Source organism: Nicotiana sylvestris, chromosome 5 (genome assembly GCF_000393655.2).
Source record: "Nicotiana sylvestris chromosome 5, ASM39365v2, whole genome shotgun sequence".
Lineage (NCBI taxonomy): Eukaryota > Viridiplantae > Streptophyta > Magnoliopsida > Solanales > Solanaceae > Nicotiana > Nicotiana sylvestris.
Genome location: NC_091061.1, coordinates 41766793 through 41787585, shown reverse-complemented (window position 1 = coordinate 41787585; position 20793 = coordinate 41766793). Strand labels below are relative to the sequence as shown.

Here is a 20793-nt window from a genome sequence, read left to right as displayed (position 1 = left end):
AAAACTCATGGCCCTCATTTAATTAATTTTAAATCCATAGAATTCGAGGCATGCCATTTAGCGTATTTTCTATGGCCCTCGCAAAGTTGAAAAATGCGTAGTTGCTTTAGGCGCGTAATTTAAAATTACCTTCCTAAAATCGGTTGTGCATTTCATGTGACCCAAATCCAAATCCCAACAATGTTAAATAAAATGTGTCGTGGACCGCAGGTGCATTTATGTGACGTGGTTCAAGACATATTTTAAATGACGTTGCAATCTTCCTAAAAAATGAATAAGAGTGGTTAATAAGTTAAAATTGAACCATAGGCTAAAACATGTATTAAAATCAGATAATAGGCCAATTATAACAGTTGAGCGACCGTGCTAGAACCACGGAACCCGGGAATGCCTAACACCTTCTCCTGGGTTAACAGAATTCCTTACCCGGATTTCTGTGTTCGCGGACTGTAAAACAAAGTCAATCTTTTCCTCGATTCTGGATTTGAACCGGTGACTTGGGACACCATAAATTATCCCAAGTGGCGACTCTGAATTTTTAATAATAAATGAATCTCATTTCGATTGTCACTTTAAGTTGGAAAAAACTCCCTTATACCCTTTCCGGGGTGTAGGAAAAAAGGAGGTGTGACAGCTCTGGCGACTATGCTGGGGAAAAGAACCTAGAATCTCTGGTTCAGGGTTCAGAATTCGAGCTTAGAATAATTGTTGTATTTGGCTTTATTTATGGGATTTTTACCTTCCTATACCATATATGAAACCTTATTACCCTCAATGTTTAAGGATTGTGTTAATTACATTTCAGCATACCAAATTACCATTTATATACCACAATTCAAATTAAGGGTATAATTAATACTTTATTTATATTAGGCGTTAATTTAGGAGCGTATATTCTCCCATTTTCGTGTACCCGCCTCTCTCTCCTCCTACCCCCACACCCCCCACGTTTTACTTTCAGTTAATTCCCCCATTTTCGTATACTCGCCTCTCACCCACATTTACCATCAGTTACCCACGATTCTACAATTTTCGTTTCCAGTTAATTTCACAAAATCCTATTTTGAAGTTGCATCTGTTTTTTCAAGTCCCAAATCATGAAAAAAATCAACACTCCAAAAAAAGCTTCAAAAGCTACATTAGCTGATATCTCATCCTTTGATTTGGGTGTTTTAACACCAAAATCACCACCCAAAAACGCAAAATCGACACATGCAAGTGAACCTACTACTAGTATTTCATCTCCTAGACAAATCCGTGTGGAGATGAGAACAAGCATTTGCACGATGTTGATGCTGGTGGAGGTGATAAACCAGTCGAGAAACAACTCAAACGAAAGGGCAAAGAGTTGTGTGTAGATGATGATTTTGTTGAACATTCCCCTAAAATTCCATCTGTGAAAAAACCCAAGGTCTCTCCTTCTTCATCAAAACCGAAAAAGAAGAAACCCTCCAAAAAAGTACCAAAATTGGTTCACAAAAAGATTTTGGTAAAGGTAAACACTAATTATTTTTCTTTACAGTTTTTAGTGTGATTTTGGTTGTAAAAATCTGTTGTTAAAGTGTTTTTTGGTAAAATGTGGAATTGTCCAAATTTTGTAGATTGTTTGTCTCAATTTTGTAGGTTAATTGTAATTGTGATTTTTAGACAGTGCATAAATGTAGTCATTTTGTAGTTGTTTTGTAGTCTGCTGGATAAATTGTAGATAAGGTATATTTTTCACTTTTGTATGTTGCTACATTTACCTTCATACTAACTACAATTAATCTACATTTTGTGAGTTACTTGAACTAACTGTTATATTTTTGTAGTTATAGAGTTGTGGTTACCCTTTTCTTCCTTATTGTTTTGAGATAATGTTTACATGTGTAGATGTCCTGTATTGTTTTGTAGTTATAGGTGTGGGTAGGTTGTTCTTCTTTTAGTTATATTTTGTAATTATCATGTAGTTATATGTAGATTACTGCTTCTTTTTTATGCTAACTACTAATGTTCAATAATTTTTTATTTTCTGCAAAATGGCCATTACTTTGCACCACAAAATGTTGATTATGGTGTGCTTAGATTCCACAGTTTGTGTGATCCGAGCATACCTAGCCAGATAAAAGCTTTACTCTCTCCAAATGCTTTAAATATTTTCCAAAAAACTTGTTTTGGTTACTTATTTGGTCTCCCCACAATCAGTATGCAAAACCAAGCAATTCATCTTCTGATGAAGTATGAATTGTCAAAGTCTACTGACTCATATTTTTCAGTACTATTGAAGGGTGAAAAATAAAAATTTTCCTTGAGAAAATTTGGGTTGATTACTGGTCTAAATTGTGTGAATAAGTTTTCAGACTATGGTTACACTTCCACTTATGTTAGCCATTTAATGACTACCTATTTTTCGAACAAACAAAGGGTTGAAAAGTGGCATTTGAAAAATGTAGTCACAAATAAAGCTTGGGCAAATGATGAGGATCCAGTGAGGTTGTGCATTCTTTATCTGTTGGAATTTTTTGTTTGTCCTTCTGAAAAAGACTACGTGTCTTTCATAGATAAGTTTATGTTCTTTCTGATAGAGTCTGGTAATTTTGAGTCATACCCATGGGGTATCAAATCCTTTAAGCAGGTTATTGAATCTGTCCGACATCGTCTTAATCCCCATGTACATTCTTATCTGATACGGGGATGCTCATTAGCCTTGCAAGTGTGGCTATATGAGTGTTGCTCGTCCGTCAGTACGGAGCTTGCTACGAGGTGTTCTGAATCTATACCTCGCATTTTAAGATGGTCAGCTACAAAGGGCCAGATTTGGTTAACTGCAATTGAAGAGAAGATGATCAAGCCTGAGTGGCTCAAGGTATATTTTTCACTTTTGTATGATGCTACATTTACTTTCATAATAACTACAATTAATCTACATTTTTTTATTTACTTGAACTAACTGTTATTTCCATCATTCAGTTCACAAGCATCACTGAATCTGGAGAAGAGATTGGAGTGCTTAATCTGCCAGACAAGATTCAGTATGAAGATGCACATGGTGCTCAATCATCACAGGTTCCAATTGCTGCTTCTCCAACATTTGAAACTAAAGATACAGATTGTCAAGAGGACACTAAATCTGTGACTAGCAAGCTCAGGAAGTTGGAAAAGAGGATTGGGCAGGTAATATAAATAACTACAATATAAAGACATTTTTTTGCTACAATTTAACTTCATTCCATAACAATTATTGTATGTTATACATTGTAGTTAATTTGTGGTATAATTCTATATTGAGCCCTGTTGGTATTGCACAAATATTTGTTAAATTGTAGTGGAACTGTAGCATTTTGAATAAGATTACCAACTAATTATATATTTAATTTTTAGGTTGATGGAAAGTTAGCTGAATTTAGGAAGGCTGTTTTTGAGGAACTCTCAAGCCTTCGAGAGTTCATAGATGTTTCTGTGAAGAGTGTTATGAAGGTGATAAACAGGAGGTACGATGTGGACGAGTCAAAGGTAAGAATTGACATATATTTTTGTAGTAAAACTAATTATGACATATGAATCAAATATACTCAAACATACCCAAAAATTGTAGTTTGTTGGTAGTTCAACCAAAAATAATGACCAACAACAAGGAGAGAACAACCAACAATTTCAGTTCAATATTGGTGATCAAGTGCATGCAAGCACAAGCAATACATATATTTATAGAATTCCTTCAGACATATCTACAAACTTCAAGACAACATTATCTAATTATTATAACCCCTTTTTCACTATGTTTTGCAGCTGCTATTTCTCCGGAACATGTTCAAGCACATGTTGACTTATATCTTGATTTTCAAGAAGCAGTTGGGGCATATAAAGCAGGTATACTATCATACTTTCATTACAATAAGGTTACAATGCAAAAAATTTATAATTCACACTTTAACTACAAATTCCCACATATATCTACAATTCTCATTTTTTAAATTATTCATTCAAGCTGAAGTTTCAACAGAACATCTCCAAGCACATGTTGAGGAAGAACCAGAATTTGAAGGAGTAGCTGAGGCACAACAAGCAGGTATAATATCAGAAGCTCATTATATTCACTTTATATCAACAATATTGTGCATAACTACATACATCTACATTTATCTTCAGAAGCTGAAGTTTCTCCTGGGGGTGTGCCAACAATGGTTGAGGAAGAACCAAGATTTCAGGAAGGAGCTGAGGTAGAAAAAGCAGGTATAGTATCATAATATACTTTTGAAGTAGTAAATTTTTACTTACACAATTATACAATGCTGTTAAGTATGTTATTTTATATGTAACAGATATTGAAGATAACGTTCCACAGTCGCCAATTCACGGTGTGACTGTGAATGAAGTTGTTCCTGAAGGTTCAGGCATTGACAAGAAAGGTCAGACATTGGATGACTTTGAGTTGCCAGACAACTTAACACAATTGGTCATGTATGGCGAGACCATACAAGATGAAGCATCCCCTATTCATCCGGGTAGAACCAGACAACCAGGGAAACATGCACGATCACCTTTCACACCTCTGTATAGTTCTGGAGGCAACACCTCTGTCGGACCTAAATTTTTCTACCTCAAGCACCCCTTTACAACTGTTATAGGTGAAAATGTAGATGCTAATTTGATAGAAAGGTTCACCAACTGGTTATACCTTCGTAGTGACAAAGTATCTAAGAGGTATGAATGCTTAATTTTACACTTTCATTTCGCCATTTTTAAACTTTAAATATGTAATTCATTCTGTCATTTTTTTATTTGATATTTTTTCGTTATTACAAGAGGAAAGAATACTTTTCCAAAAAGGATAACCAAATCAAGCCTTGGTTAGACTTTGGTTGTGAAAAGGTGGATAAGAAGGACTGATTTTATGCCCTTGCTCACCCAGGACAAGTCATCAATAACACGGTAAGTATAAAGAACAGAATCCTTCACAATATGTGTTTTGTCTTCAGTTGTGTAGTGTAATTGTAGTTATATTGTAGTTTTGTCTTCAGCTGTGCAATGTAATTGTAGTTATATTGTAGACAAGATATATAGGTTACTATGTTTTGTCTTCAGCTGTTGAATTTATTCCTCTGTATAGTAGCTAAAGTGTAGCAATCTGTTAGATTATTTGATTAGTTCAAATTGTAGTTGTTATATAGATAATTGTGGTTACTTTGTATCTTATAGTAGACTTTATTTTATTTTGCAGCACATTGATGTTATTATGTATTATTTGAGAAAAAGAGGCAAGTATGACCCCAACAACGACACTAGGTTCACAACAACCAATTGCTTGTTCAGGACCAAGATTGAACGAATCTATGACAAGTTCAAAAGTTCTCCACCAGAACTTAAGTATTCGGCTGTTAAATCAGATGATGATGTTGCAGAATATATCCTTGGGTATAGACTTTTTGCTAATGTTGCCTAGGATGTAGTTGACTATGTCATCATGCCTGTGAACATTGTAGAGAATTTCCATTGGTTGTTGCTCGTTTTCGACATAGCGGATAGGCAACTTTATGTTTATGATTCCGTGGTGTCTTCAAACCGTCATAATACTGTTGAATCATTGGTTGATAAGTTTTCAATCATTATCCCTCTGTATTTGCCTTGCACTGGTTTCTACAGGAAACGTAATGACATTGACTTCAAGACCACAAAGGCATACATTGAGAAACCAGTACAGACCCTCTCAACATACAGTGGATGGTTGCGGAGATTCCACAGAAAAAGGAAGGATCACTGTAAAAAAACTATTCTCCCTTTCTATATGTTTAATTATTTTATTTTAATTAATTGTTACATAATAAAAAAATTTGATCTTATGCAGCGATTGTGATATATTTGTGGCGGCTTTTGCGAGTATGTTAGCCTTGGAGATTTAGCAATCCCAAAAGAAGATCTTTCTGATATCGACCAACACCGTAGACGCTATGGAGCTCTACTATGGGACTATGCTACAAAGAAGCAAGAAGATGGGTCAATCAGTGAAAGTGAGGTTACAGGCAGGCTAGTAAGGAGGAAGGGTGCTCCTGCTAAAAATGAGAGGACTAGAGTACAGAGAAAGAAGAAATAGAGTCTTGTGTTCCTAGTTTAGTTGATGTCATTTTGTAGTTGAAGTGGAATACACTGTAGGAAATATGTCATTTTGGTTGTTTACAGCACTTTATCTTCATTACATTAAACTCGAGTACTCTGATTTGCTAGAATACAATTTGCCTTTAATCTTCAAGTAATTTTTATGAAATACCTTCAAGTTCTAGGTAATTTCTGTATATAACTGTCATTTGTAATTAAGGTACACAGCCAAAATATGAAATAAATATAGGAATCATATAAATAAATTATCCACAATTAATCTACAAATCATCTACAAATTATTAACAAGACAACAATTTAAATACATTTAAACTACATTTTAACTACAAATTATTAACAGGACTACAATTAGACTACATTTAAAGTACATTTTAACTACAATCTGGAAACAGTTTACATTGAATGAATTCTTCATTAATATTAGTTGTTTTGTATATAGTAAATATTAAAGTTTAACTAAGTTATAAAAAAGACAAATTTAGATGCCTGACAGAATACATAAAATCATATTAAACGCAAGAAAACAAATTGTAGTATACTTCATAATCATCTTCAAAAACTTGAACGATTACACAAAAAAATTAGATAATTTGAACTCACTAACATTTATTTTGAATAACTATTCTAACTACATGATATTCATTTCTTTTTGGGCGCATTTTTGCAAGTTCTTTTGTTATGCCCTTCACTTCCACAATTTCCACATGACACCTTGTATTTCTTTGACTTTATTTCATCAAATGTTTTATATCTTTCCTTGTGAGGTCTCCCTGGCTGCCTTTTATCTCCCGCCGGTGGCTTTACTACCTCATCCAAAATATGTTGTGGCACATCCCATTTGCTTTCATCAGGAAGAGGATTTACTGGCATTTCATAGGTAAGCAGAAGGCTCTTCCTTGTGTAATACAGAGAGCAATAGTTTTCGTATGTTTCCTTCCTGTGCCTTAATGCTGCCAAAGCATGCGCACATGGAAGTTCATCAAGTTGGAATTGTCCGCAGCTACATTTTTTATTTTCTAGACACACAATGTACCGCTTCACACCATCTAACACAGTATGTATATGATCTGTTGAAGCCCTCACCTACAATTGAAGAACAAACAGAAATAATAATATATCAATCATTAAAAAGGATTATCCACAACTTACCTACAAATCAGCTACAAATACATTACAACTTATCTACAATCTACAATTACCCACAATTTGACTACAGTTTATCTACAATCTGGAAACAATGCATATTAAGCAATTTATTTTTTTGCACCAAAAAAACAGATCTTACCCTTAGTTTCTGAGATAATGTATTGTTGTCATCCAATTCTTTGTTGAATTTGTACCCAAGGTATGTGAAAGTACCCTTTGCCTTCAATAACTTCTCTTTCGTCCAATGTTCAAGAAGCGTCCTCATATACTCTAATAGATCAAATATTGGCAGCTCTCTTGCCTCTTTTGTTACAGCATTCAACGACTCGGCAATGCTTGATGTCATAGTAAAAGTTCTATTCACCGTTGCATGTACTCTTGACCATCTATGATAGCCAATATCATATAGGTAAGATTTCACACGCGGGTCTACCTCTTCAATCTTCAACATCCTTTTATTAAATTCATCAAGAGTGTATGACCGTGCTGTAGCAAAGTACAATTCATGTAATTGTAAATGTCCCTTCTTGAATTTGGACCTTATATTTGTCCAAATATGCCACATGCAAGAGTAGTGTGGCATGCCCGGATAGACAATTGATGTTGCCTTCAGTATACTCTCATTCCTATCTGAAACAACACACATTGAAGGTCTTTCACCATATGCCTCCTTGAATTGCTCAAAGAACCACTTCCAAGACGCGTCGTTTTCAGAATCAACCACAGCATATGCCAAGGGAAATATAGTACCTACATTTTTAATTCATAAAATATTAATTGGCAGCCCTGAAAAGGTATATAAAATATAATTAAATAACAACTACAATATATATTCAGAATATAGACAATTTATCTATACTTTTTTCTTTAGCTACAAAATAACTACAATATAACTACATTTTATAGAATGCCTACAAAATTATTACATTATTTACCTGCTGCATCCATGGTGCTTGTTGTAAGCATAATCCCCCTGTAGGCTGACTTTAAGAATATCCCATCAACCACTACTACTGGCCTACAATGTTGCCAACCACTTATTGATGTACAAAGAGCAACAAATGTGTATAAGAAGCAATCATCTGCTGCCTTCTTCAATTTAACAACAGAACCAGGATACGTCTCCTCATGAATATAAAAATATTTGGGTAATTTGTTGTAGGAGTCAGACGGATTCCCTCTCAAAAACTGTAAAGCCTTTTCCTTGGCTCTCCATGCTTGCATGTAGCTTAGGTTCAGTCCATGTTCGGATAACATGTCAGTTTGTATGTCCTTTGGTGTGTAAACAGTCTTAGGATCACAATACTTTGGAATGACCATGCTACCAACTACAGCTGCAGTACGTTTGCGCTGTATGAATGTTTCGTCCAATAAGGAGCATGTGTGTTGTCGGCTGAAACTCCTTATCTTGAACATTGTCGAATCATTAATTGACGTTGCCTTGAAGTACCATTTACAGTTTTCAACAACGCATATAAGCCAGTAGCTACAAAAAAATACAATATTTAATACAGGCTATAGATGTAGAAGCAACAAAAAGGACTGTTTTAACACAAATTCGTTAAAAACTACAATTAACTACAGTTTAACTACAGTTTAACTACAATTAAACTACAATTTATAAAAACCACATATCTTCACTAAAACACTGCTTTTGCTGATATATTCTCCACAAATAAATTCATACCTTCTATTACTAGATCTTTTTACTCTGAACTGGAATTTGTACATCACAGAAAAATTCTTCATTGCAGCAGCTACAGTTTGCTTGTCCTCATAAACTTGTCCTTCTTCAATATATGTTTGTGTAGATTTAGTTATTATTTCACTTTGATATTCCTCTATAGCTGGTGAGGATGGAATTTCAAGTAAGTTTAGGGATCCAGACGAACCTGCAACAACATAGAGATAAATGTAGTAATTATGTAGATAATTTTGAAAACAACATTGCTTTATGAGCTTCAGTACATTGTTTTTTGTAGTTAATTAGTAGATAAAAGTTGTAATATTGTAGATAACACACTAACACAATAACTCTCTACAATGTCGAATTAAATATACCTGCACTTGTGCTATCGTTGGTGATTGCCAATTCCATATTGAAATCTCTTACGCTTATACATAAAGGATACGAACCTAAGTTCTTATTCTCCTTTTTGGTATCCATATACACACGAACCCCCATATCATTCCTAATCTCTATTGGAGGACAATTGTCGTTCACAATGTATTTGATTTCTACAATTTTATCCGATGTATCAATCGATAGTTGTTCTGCAATTGTAGAAATCAGAATTCTGTAGCTTGCATTCTCATCTACCACAATGGCATCAACTTCAAAATCTCTAAATCTGCTATAGTGATCCCAATTTCCATTCAATTTTAGCTTTATTGGGATTTTTGACATGATTTCGTGTAGTTGAGAGAAAAAAGATGAAGAACAGATATAGGTTCGACAATTTGAGTACTGAGGTCGATGAAGAACAATTTTGAATTCTACAATTTGTATTGCGTTGTAGAATTTGTAAAAGCAATTTGAGTACTGGAGCTTCTGAAGCTTGCGTTGTTTTAGAATTGTAGTAAATGAGATAATTACGCAGCAATGAGATCTCTTTCCATTTCAAAATTCGAATTTAATGTGGAAAGAATCAAACGCAGATTTCGTGCCTTCTTTTTAGCGTGTTTTAAATGGAAGAATCTGCCTAATTATGGATTGGTATATAAATTGTAGTAAAAGTGTGGATTGGGCGGGTAATTAACAAATTATGAACATTTTTGGTAATAAGGTTTCATATATGGTATAGATAGGAAAAAATCCCTTTATTTATTATCTGATTTTATTCACATGTTTGGGCCTAATGTGCTAAGTGCTGCTTTTTACCGCTTTGATATTATTTGAACTATATATAAACTGATACGAAACCCTTCTATTCTCATCTTTGGGGATGTGCTCGCTGGTCGAAACTCCCTATTCTGTTAGTGTCATACCTTGAAATAAGAAAGAGGCTCAGATAAGTTACTAAGTCGGATGGCCTTTTGGTTCCCAGTACGTAGCCCCCTCCTCGGCTCGATTGTCCGCTCGGGTACACAGTCTAGAACACATACCCAGGTTTTGAACCTAGAATAACTCAGCCTCATACCGGATCCCTAGTAGGAACGTTTGTTTGCATCATGTGCATTTGACTTTGGAGACTCAACACAGGGGTTGGGTCTGTCTAGGACAGGTGTACCCGAAATGAAAAGACCATCCTGATGCATCTTACTTGCTACTTGTGCATTCATTTGCTTTGAATTTGCATGTTGACCGGCTCATAGAGGAAAACTTGAAAAAGAAAATGTGGGGACTGAGAGAGATAATTGCCTGTTTTTGAAAATCAATGTCCAAAACATACTGAAACTCAGCCAAAATTTTGAAAAAAAGAGAGAAAAGTTTAGTGAAAAAAGAAAAAAAGAGTTGGTTTTTTGTTTTGTCAGAATTGCCCGAACTACGCCAGTTTGATTTTCGCTGGATATGGGATACGTAGGCAACCCCCATCGGGTCCAACTTCCCTTTTGCAAAAATAGCCCAAAAGAACAAAAAAATTATTTTATTTTAAATAAGCAGGGTGATGCCATTTTTGTCTAAAATAGCCGAATGTCCCCAAAAGGACGCCGGATGACTGTTTTAGCAAGAACAACTACCTTTGGTCTCCTTTTTGAATTTTTGGCCGGTTAGCAAGCACAGCCTTAAAATCTTCTCCCCGGAAATGCTGAAAGGCCGTATTTGCAAAGCCGAGTTTTATTTTTGAAATGACAATTTCAAAATTAACTTTTCTTGAGTCAAATGAGTCATGATTTTGCTTAATCACCCTAATAAATGTGCAGAATGAGCACGAGTCAAAATTTGCCAATAACAGTCATGAACAAGATCTCTTTGGAGCTGTGTATATGGTGGAAAGATCTGGGTAAATCAGGACAAGATAAGGTCAATCTATACTTGGGAGGACTCACCGGGTTGTTGAAGATCAGGCCTAGAGGGGACATCATAAAGGCATTGGTTACATTCTGGGACCCGGCCCACAACGTTTTTCATTTTTCAGATTTTGAACTCACCCCAACTCTGGAAGAAATAGCCGGATATATTGGGAGCGCTGAAGTTCTCCTGAGACATAAGTATCTAGTTGCTCCAAGAGTCGTCGCTATGCACAGATTCCTAGATTCCTTAAAGATAAGCAGGGGGTTCATAACCCAGATTTGGCCACAGGATTTTCCACTCTGCAGTTTATATACCAAAGATGCGGTCACATAGGAGGGTTTAACAATCCAGAAAACAAAATTTGTAGCAAAGGGAACCGCCTCAAATAGGAAGAACACAGGTGTTTTGCTTTTATGGTGGTCTTCTTGGGACTTCTGGTGTTTCCTAGGAAAGATGGAAATATCGACATACGAATAGCTGGGGTTGTCAGCACTTTGCTTACTCAGGTCAAAAGTACCCTCGCACCCATGATAGTAGCTAAAATCTTCCGCGTTCTCACAGCCTGCAAAGCCGGAGGAGACTTTTTTGAGGGGTGCAACTTGTTGCTGCAGATGTGGATGATTGAACATCTATGCCATCGTCCTCAATTCCTGAGTCATGGGTCGACAGAGAAAACCTGCATAGAGGAATTTTATACAAGAGTTGATGGGATCAGATTGCCAAAATGGGTTATAGAATGGGTATCACATCTTCGTTCCATCAGTGCACGTCAAATAGAGTGGACGTTTGTGTGGCTTCCCGTAGACGAGATCATATACATGCCAGCTACCGAGCCTCATTTCCTTTTGATGGGTCTCAGGAGTATCCAACCTTATGCCCCATACCGGGTTTTGAGACAATTAGGAGATATCAAATGGTTCCCAGGGATGAAGACATTAGTCGCTATGTGGTCGAGATTGGTCCTGATGGTCAGTTTCATAAAGCAGCAGTCCGCTAAATTTGGAGTGAATGTCAGTACTTGATGGCGAACACTCGAGTGCATGATCTGTCTAGAGGTAAAGTTGCACCAGGATATCTTACCTGGTATAAAAGGGAAGTTGAGTTTGGAAGGCCGGCCAAAAGACCTCATCTTCAAGAATTTATCGGAGCATCACAAGAGCAATGGGATTGGCTGGCCAAAGAAAATGAGTATAGAGCCACCATAGGCAGGCTAGAAAAACAAGTTATGGACCTTCAGTTTGAGTATGGTTTGCAAGCCGCCGCAGATGAAGGCGAGAAGAAAAAGCTAACTCAGGAAAATGAAGCCCTCAAAGCCCAAATTTAGAAAATGAGAACAACTACTAGAAACCCGGAAAGAAGCCGAGCGGATGAAAGGCTTATAAGCAGTCTGAAAAAGAAAGTCCTTGAGTGTCAAGATGACCTGAAAAAGTTTGAGGCCAACCTAGCCAAAGTCCAGGCATAATGGGCAAAGGAGGTGGAAGAGCGGGCAAAGTTTGTGCAACAAATGAAAAGAAAGTATGAAGGGACAATCACCAGCCTGAAGAGAAAAATGACTACCCTCGAGAATGAAGCAGCCAAGCAAGCCAAGGACTTCAAGGCTGATAGGGAACACTGTTATGATTTGATGGCTCAGATGGAGGAATAAATGCAATAGTTGCAAAATCAACATCTCCACGACACTCAGGTGTTAGAAGCTCGGAATCAACATGTCAGGCGTCTGCTTCAGGAAAAGGGTAGAATCCGAGAGCGGGTCAGAGTCATTGCAGACTACATTGTTGTGAAATGCCAAGCATGTGAGGATATGACTCGCACCACTTTCTTCGCGGCAGTGATGACGTTTGTCCGACAGATAATGAGTGACTTGGAGAGGCTTCAAAGGGTTCTTGCATATAGTCCCGTGGCAAGACCGAATGATGTCCCGCGGACCCTAGGAGCATTTGAGGCATTAATGTATTCGTGATTTTTCTTACTTGAGTTTGTATTTTCTTTTTGTTAAAGTCTATTAGTTTCTTTTGAGTCTGTTAGTTTTTGAGTCGTTATAATCAAAGTATTTGCCTTTTGAAAATCCCAAAAATGTTTTATTACTTATTTTTACACTTATACCCCAGAACTACGCTCGGTCTGATTCATGTGGGGTCATGATACGTAGGCAATCTCCATAGGATTCAACCATAACCAAAAGAAAAGAGAAAGAAAATAAGAAACCGTGAGAAGGAAACAAAATAAGAAAGGGAAATGAGAGAATAAAAAAAGCAAAGAGAAGTCAAACAAAGAAAGGCAAGAAAAAAAAAAGAAAAAGGGAAGTTGCACATGGAAATAAGGAAAAGCCGGGATGTCACAAGCAATCGAGCAAATACATGATAGAAATGATTAATTACTTAGGTGCATTGCATTCCACAAATATGCGGCTACCAATCTGTTAAGCTCTAATCACTAACAAATTTGTTGTTGATGTTGTAGAGCTAAGGCAGGTGGTTAGTTTGTTGAGCATTCTGGCAACCCATCTATATAACACCAGGTCCAAAGGTGAATTGATCATGTCTAACCAAGAATTTGATGCGAGTAGCATCGATCATTCAAGAGAGGTGGAAGAATTGGATGTTAATTCGATGAAAGAAGAGATGTATAAGTTGAAGCAACAGATGACCGAAATGTACCAGGCATGGGCAAAAGGGCAACTTCCGCCAGCTTACCCCGCCAACCCTACTTTCATCCCGCCGTTGACTCAAACCCAGGAACATCCTACTATTGATTCATCTGCAGGATTTCCTATTTACCATCACTATCAAGGCACCACCTCCCAAACCCCGCAAGCTCCACCACCCAAACCAGTTACGTACCCTCCTCCACCAGCCACTCCTGTCTTCGTAGCACCACCGCCTGCTAAAATTCACCGATCCTCCAGCAAGCCTTTATTCCAGGCTCATGAAAACTAGTATTACCCCCCTGATCCCACTTTCAAAGCTCCGGAACCCTATTCTTACACTTCTCATTTCGATCTTCTTGTGGAAGCTGAGAAACTATCCAAAAAACCCGAATAGGAGGAGATATTCAAGAAAGTTAAAAGCTTAGAACAGTCATTCAGGGACATGCGGGGGTTGGGAGGTCAAGTAAGTGTGGCTTACAAAGACCTATGTCTGTTTCCAGATGTGCAATTGCCAACAGGGTTTAAGATGCCCAAGTTTGATTTGTACAATGGACACGGTGATCCAATAGCGCACTTGAGAGGGTTTTGTAGCAAAATGAGGGGAGATAGAGGGAAGGATGAATTGCTAATGGCATATTTCAGTCAAAGTTTGAGTGGTTCAACATTGGAATGGTATACCCGGCAAGATCACGGAAGATGATACACATAGGATGATCTAGCCCAGGCATTTGCTTTTCACTTCCAGTACAATCTCGAGGTCATTCCGGATTGGCTGTCCTTGACAAAACTTGAGAAAAAGCACAGTGAAAGTTTCAGAGAGTATGGCTTCCGTTGGAGAGAGCAGGCAACAAGAGTAGACCCTCCAATGAAAGAAAGTGAGATGGTTGATTATTTCTTATAGGCCTTAGAAACTACTTACTATGGCCATCTAGTCTCAAATATAGGAAAATCCTTCAATGAAGTAGTGAAGATGGGAGGTATGGTAGAAGAGGGGCTCAAGTCGAATAAAATCATGAGCTAGTCGGCTATTTAGGCGACCACTCAGGCTATTCAAGGCGACACAAGAGGAATTGGGAAAACGAAGAGAGAGGACGTAGCAATGGTTGATTCAAGAACTTGGTTCGGACCCATAAGCTCATCTCACCACTATAATCAGCCTCGACCCCACCACCAAAGTTACCCTCATAGCCCATATAATCCACCCCAACACTACTACCCCCCACCAGAACCTCATTTTTCTTTCCACCATGCCCAAACATACAACCAACCTCCCACCCACGCGCAATGGCGTGCGCTCATTCCCCAAAACACTTATCCACCCCCACGAGCCTACCGAAACCCTCCTGGACCAAGTTTCCGGACTAATCAAGCATTTAAGGATGAAAGGTTGTAGAAAAAGAAAACCTTTACTCCATTGGGAGAGTCATATACCGGTTTGTTCCACAGGCTAAGACAACTGGACATGTTGAGGCCAATACAGTCCAAATTGCCAAATCCTCCCCCGAAAAATCTTGATTATTCTGTAAGCTGTGAGTATTGTTCTGGTACTCCAGGTCATGACACGGAGAAGTGCTGGCACTTAAAAAGTGCTATCCAGGAGCTTATTGATACCAATCAGATTGAAGTTTAAGCTTCCGAGATGCCCAATATCAACCAGAATCCGATGCCAGCCCATCAGGAGGCAAATATGATTGAAATAGTGCATGAGGGAGGGGAGCCCAGGAAGCCATCACAGACCGTCATGATGATTCGGTCCAGTGGGGTCAAGACATTTAAACAATCAACAAGTGAAAAATCAGTGCTCAAGCCAAGCAAAAGGAGTAGTGGACCATCTGTAATAGTTAAGAAGGGGTCTTCGAGTGATGTTGCAGCAAAGCAAGAAAGAATGAAAGTGGTTGTGCCAGGAGTGGCAAGCAAACCTATCATAATCGTGGAGGGCGCCCGCACAGATCATGTCATTATCAAGCCGGTAACCCAATTACCAATAGTCAACAACAGGGCTATTCCATGGAATTACGAACTGGTGACAGTGACTTACAAAGGGAAAGAAATCAAAGAAGAAGTTTGTGAAACCCAGGGTTTGACTCGCTCGGGAAGATGTTTTGCCCCCGAGGAGTTGAGAAAAGCTAAGATCTCCAAAGATAACCCAGTGATGGTAAAGAAAGTTGTAACTGAAGAAGAGGTAGAGGAATTCTTGAGGAAGATGAAGGTGCATGACTATTCTATCGTGGAACAATTAAGGAAGACGCCTGCTCAAATTTCACTATTGTCATTGTTAATCCACTCAGACGAGCACCATCAAGCTTTAATGAAAATCTTGAATGAGGCTCACGTTCCCGATAAAATCACCGTGAACCATCTGGAAAAGATAGCCAACAAGATCTTTGAAGTGAACAGAGTCACTTTTTTCGATGATGAATTGCCCGTAGAGGGTACTGAGCATAACAGAGCCCTTTAACTTATGGTGAAATGTGAGAACTCCGTGGTTACCTGGGTATTGGTCGATAATGGTTCCAGTGCGAACATCTGCCCTCTCTCCACTCTAAGTAAGTTGAAAGTGGAAGATGAGAGGATTCATAAGAACATTATCTGTGTCTGGAGATTTGATGGTGGAGGCAAAGATTCAGTTGGGGATATAATTCTAGAGCTGACGATAGGGCCAGTTGAGTTCACAATGGATTTCCAAGTGCTGGATATAGCTGTTTCCTATAATCTGCTATTAGGTCGACCGTGGATTCACACCACTAAAGCAGTCCCATCAACGCTACACCAGGTGGTCAAATTTGAATGGGATAGACAGGAAATAGTTGTGCATGGCGAAGACAGTTTATGCGCTCACAGCGATGCCATTATACCGTTCATTGAAGTGGAAGATGACAAGGGACCGTGGGTCTACCAAGTTTTTGACACGATGTTGGTAGAGAAAATTCCAGAGGATAAATACATTCCAAATTCGAAGATAACCGCCGCATCAGTCATGGTGGCCTATGAGATGTTGAAGAATGGTTTTGTACTTGGTAAAGGTTTGGGCTCATCTTTGCAAGGCATCATACAGCCGGTGTCTCTTCTTGAAAACTTGGGAACATTTGGTCTGGGATTCAAGCCCACTGCCGCAGACATAAGAAGAGCCAGAAAGTTAAAACAGAGGGCATGGGTCCTTCCAAATCCAGTCTCACGTCTCTCCAGATCATTTGTCAAGTCCGGTACCAGAAAACGACCGGTAACAACAATTCCCAATCATGTGATTAATCTTGATAAGAAGTTAATTGAAAGATTTGAGAAGTTGTTCGACGGTGTGAACATGGTGGAAAGTAGTGAAGGTTCTAGCAACGTAGAAATTCAATTCGTCGGGCCAAAAAATAAAGCTTATAATTGGAAAGCCACTCCTCTCCCCACTCGAAATGAGTCTTGGTAGTTTATTTTGATTTTCCTTCAGTTTGTCTGGGATATTCCAGGGTTATAATCCAGATTTTTATCTTTTAGTCTGTTTGAGTGTGCAAACCTTGTTATCTTTTATCATTCAATGTAATGCAATTTCCCTTTCTTCATCATTCCTGATAGTTTCCCTTTTGTTTTTCTTTTCTTTTCTGTACAGTTCTTTTTACGCTGGTTCTAATGACATGGCATGAGTGAGGAATCCTCAGCTCAGTCTTAAACATCAATCTAATTTTGAAAAAATAATTCAAAAAGTAGAGTGTGATGACGAATCAGAATATGATGAGGAAGAGGCCTTTGAAGAAATTAGTAAGGAATTAAATAACTTTGAAGGAAAACCCAAACCCAACCTGAATGATACAGAAGCCATCAATTTAGGGGACGTAGATAATATCAGAGAGACTAAAATAAACGTCTACCTTGAACTAAAGATTAGGGAAGAGATGATCAAAGCCCTGATTGAATACAAAGATATTTTTGTATGGTTATACGACGACATGCCGGGGTTAAGCACTGATTTAGTGGTCCACAAGTTACCCACTGACCCGACATTCCCTCCCGTCAAGAAAAAATTGAGAAAGTTCAAAACTGATATGAGTGTGAAGATTAAGGAAGAAATTACCAAGCAGTTGGACGCAAAGGTCATTCGGGTCACACGATATCCCATTTGGTTAGCTAATGTTGTGCTAGTACTAAAGAAGGACAGCAAGATCAGAGCATGCGTTGATTACCGCAATCTCAACAAAGCAAGTCCAAAGGATAATTTCCCACTACCCAATATCCATATTTTGATCGATAATTGCGCCAAGCGTGAAATTGGATCTTTTGTGGATTGTTATGCAAGTTATCATCAAATTTTAATGGATGAAGAAGATGCGGAAAAGACGGCATTTATCATGCCATGGGGAACTTATTGCTACCGAGTATGCCATTTGGTTTGAAAAACACTGGGGCAAATTACATGAGGTCAATGACTACTGTGTTCCATGATATGATACACAAGGAGATTAAGGTATACGTAGATGATGTAATCATAAAGTCGAAGCAGTAGGCTGACCACGTCGGAGATTTGAGGAAATTTTCCAGAGGCTTCGCAGGTACAACCTCAAACTTAACCCTGCCAAGTGCACATTTGGTGTTCTATCCAAAAAATTATTGGGATTCATAGTCAGCTGTCGAGGCATTGAGTTGGACCTGCCAAAGATCAAAGCTATCTAAGAATTGCCGCCTCCGAGGAACAAGACTGAGGTGATGAGTCTGTTAGGGAGGTTGAACTACATCAGCAGGTTTATTGCTCAGCTCACGACAACTTGTGATCCTATTTTCAAGTTGCTGAAGAAGGGTGCTGCGGTCAAGTGGACTGATGAGTGTCAAGAAGCATTTGATAAGATAAAAGGATACTTTTCAAACCCACCTGTGCTGGTTCCACCAGAACCATAGAGACCTTTGATTCTTTACTTGACAGTCCTGGAAAATTTATTTGGTTGTGTATTGGGTCAGCATGACATCACTGGCAGGAAGGAATAGGCCATCTACTATCTTAGCAAGAAGTTCACGGCTTATGAGGTAAAGTACACTCACCTAGAAAGGACATGTTGCGCCCTAACTTGGGTAGCACAGAAATTGAAACATTATTTGTCATCCTACACTACTTACCTCATTTCGCACTTGGATCCGTTGAAGTATATCTTTCAAAATCCTATGCCCACAGAAAGACTTGCAAAGTGGCAGATTTTTCTCACGGAGTTTGATATCATCTATGTGACTCGGACCACGATGAAAGCCCAAGCATTGGCCGATCATTTGGCCGAGAACCAGATCGATGAAGAGTACGAGCCATTGAGAACTTATTTTCCCGATAAAGAGGTGATGCATATCAATGAGCTATAGCAGATTGAAAAACCAGGTTGGAAACTTTTCTTTGATGGGGCTGCCAATATGAAAGGAGATGGAATATGGTTGTGCTTATTTCTGAAACAGGGCATCACTATCCTATTACAGCTCAGCTTCGTTTTGTTGTCCAACAATATGACTGAGTACGAGGCATGCATTTTGGGTTTAAGGCTAGCTGCAGACATGGATGTCCAGGAAGTCTTGGTCTTGGGAGACTCGGATCTTTTGGTGCACCAGATTCAAGGAGAATGGGAAACACGGGATTTAAAGCTCATACCATACCGACAATGTTTGCATGATCTTTGTCAACGGTTTCGATCAGTAGAGTTCAGGCATATTCCAAGGGTCCATAATGAGGTGGACGATGCTTTGGCTACCTTGGCATCAATGTTGCACCATCCAGACAAAACTTATGTCGATCCTCTACATATTCAAGTCCGAGATCAGCATGCTTACTATAACATGGTGGAAGAAGAACTTGATGGTGAACCGTGGTTCCATAATATCATAGAGTACATCAGAATGAGAGTATATCCGGTGCAAGCCATAGGGGATCAAAAGAGAACAATTCGATAGTTGGCAAGTGGATTTTTCTTTAGTGGAGGAGTTTTGTATAAAAGAACACCACACCTTGGATTTTTAAGATGCATAGATGCTAGACAAGCTACGACTGTCATGTCCGAAGTACATTCGGGAGTCTGCGGACCACATATAAGCGGATATGTGTTGGCGAAGAAAATTATCCGAGCAGGTTATTATTAGCTCACCATGGAGCAAGATTGTATCAGTTTTGTGCGCAAATATCATCAGTGCCAGATACACGGAGATTTGATTCATTCTCCACCATCGGAATTACACACAATGTCAGCACCATGGCCCTTCGTTGCTTAGGGCATGAATGTCATTGGACCAATTGAGCCAGTAGCATCCAACGGGCACAAGTTCATTCTGGTAGCCATTGATTATTTCACCAAGTGGGTTGAGGCTAAAACTTTCAAGTCTGTAACCAAGAAAGCAGTGGTTGATTTTGTTCACTCAAATATCATCTGTCGATTTGGAATCCCAAAGGTGATCATCACGGATATTGGTGCTAATCTTAACAGTAATTTGATGAAAGAGGTATGTCAGCAGTTTAAGATTACACATCGCAATTCCACCCCATATCGTCCCAAGGTGAATGGAGCAGTCGAGGCAGCCAACAAAAATATAAAGAAGATACTTCGAAAAATGGTAGAAGGTTTCAAGCAATGGCATGAAAAATTACCATTTGCGTTGTTGGGTTATTGCACTACTGTCCGTACTTCAGTAGGTGCAACTCCTTATTTGTTGGTATATGGCACTAAAGTAGTGATACCTACGGAAGTTGAAATCCCGTCCCTTCGAATTGTCGCTGAGGCTGAGATTGATGATGATGAGTGGGTCAAAACCCGTTTGGAGTAGTTGAGTTTGATTGATGAAAAAAGATTGGCAGCAGTGTGTCATGGCCAGTTATATCAAAAGAGAATGGCGAGAGCGTACAACAAAAAGGTGCGTTCCCGAAAGTTTGAAGTAGGTCAGCAAGTATTAAAGCGCATCCTTCCACACCAGGCCGAAGCGAAGGGCAAGTTCGCCCCAAATTGGCAAG

The 20793-nt window shown here is 38.5% G+C and overlaps 2 protein-coding genes across 2 annotated transcripts; one reads left to right on the top strand and one right to left on the bottom strand.

Moving 5' to 3' along the window:
* The first annotated feature begins 2374 nt into the window (after positions 1–2374).
* On the top strand, positions 2375–5422 carry LOC138868555 (uncharacterized). The gene is made up of 9 exons (XM_070146111.1): positions 2375–2845; positions 2950–3153; positions 3361–3492; positions 3575–3647; positions 3769–3849; positions 3968–4048; positions 4129–4212; positions 4302–4672; positions 5201–5422. Exons 1-9 carry the CDS (start codon positions 2375–2377, stop codon positions 5420–5422), a joined length of 1719 nt encoding a protein of 572 aa, XP_070002212.1.
* Positions 5423–6732: 1310 nt separating this feature from the next.
* Positions 6733–9646, bottom strand: LOC104246529 (uncharacterized). The gene is made up of 5 exons (XM_070146110.1): positions 9301–9646; positions 8927–9131; positions 8175–8725; positions 7379–7989; positions 6733–7176 (listed from the first exon to the last, which is right to left on the bottom strand). Exons 1-5 carry the CDS (start codon positions 9644–9646, stop codon positions 6733–6735), a joined length of 2157 nt encoding a protein of 718 aa, XP_070002211.1.
* Positions 9647–20793: the final 11147 nt, after the last annotated feature.

Coding starts and splice junctions, on each gene's coding strand:
- LOC138868555 (XM_070146111.1), top strand. CDS start 2,375: ATGACTACCTATTTTTCGAACAAACAAAGGGTTGAAAAGTGGCATTTG. Junction 2,846..2,949: donor TCAAGCCTGAGTGGCTCAAG/GTATATTTTTCA, acceptor TCCATCATTCAG/TTCACAAGCATCACTGAATC. Junction 3,154..3,360: donor TGGAAAAGAGGATTGGGCAG/GTAATATAAATA, acceptor TTTAATTTTTAG/GTTGATGGAAAGTTAGCTGA.
- LOC104246529 (XM_070146110.1), bottom strand. CDS start 9,646: ATGTCAAAAATCCCAATAAAGCTAAAATTGAATGGAAATTGGGATCAC. Junction 9,132..9,300: donor CAACGATAGCACAAGTGCAG/GTATATTTAATT, acceptor ATGTTGTTGCAG/GTTCGTCTGGATCCCTAAAC. Junction 7,990..8,174: donor AAGCACCATGGATGCAGCAG/GTAAATAATGTA, acceptor TTAAAAATGTAG/GTACTATATTTCCCTTGGCA.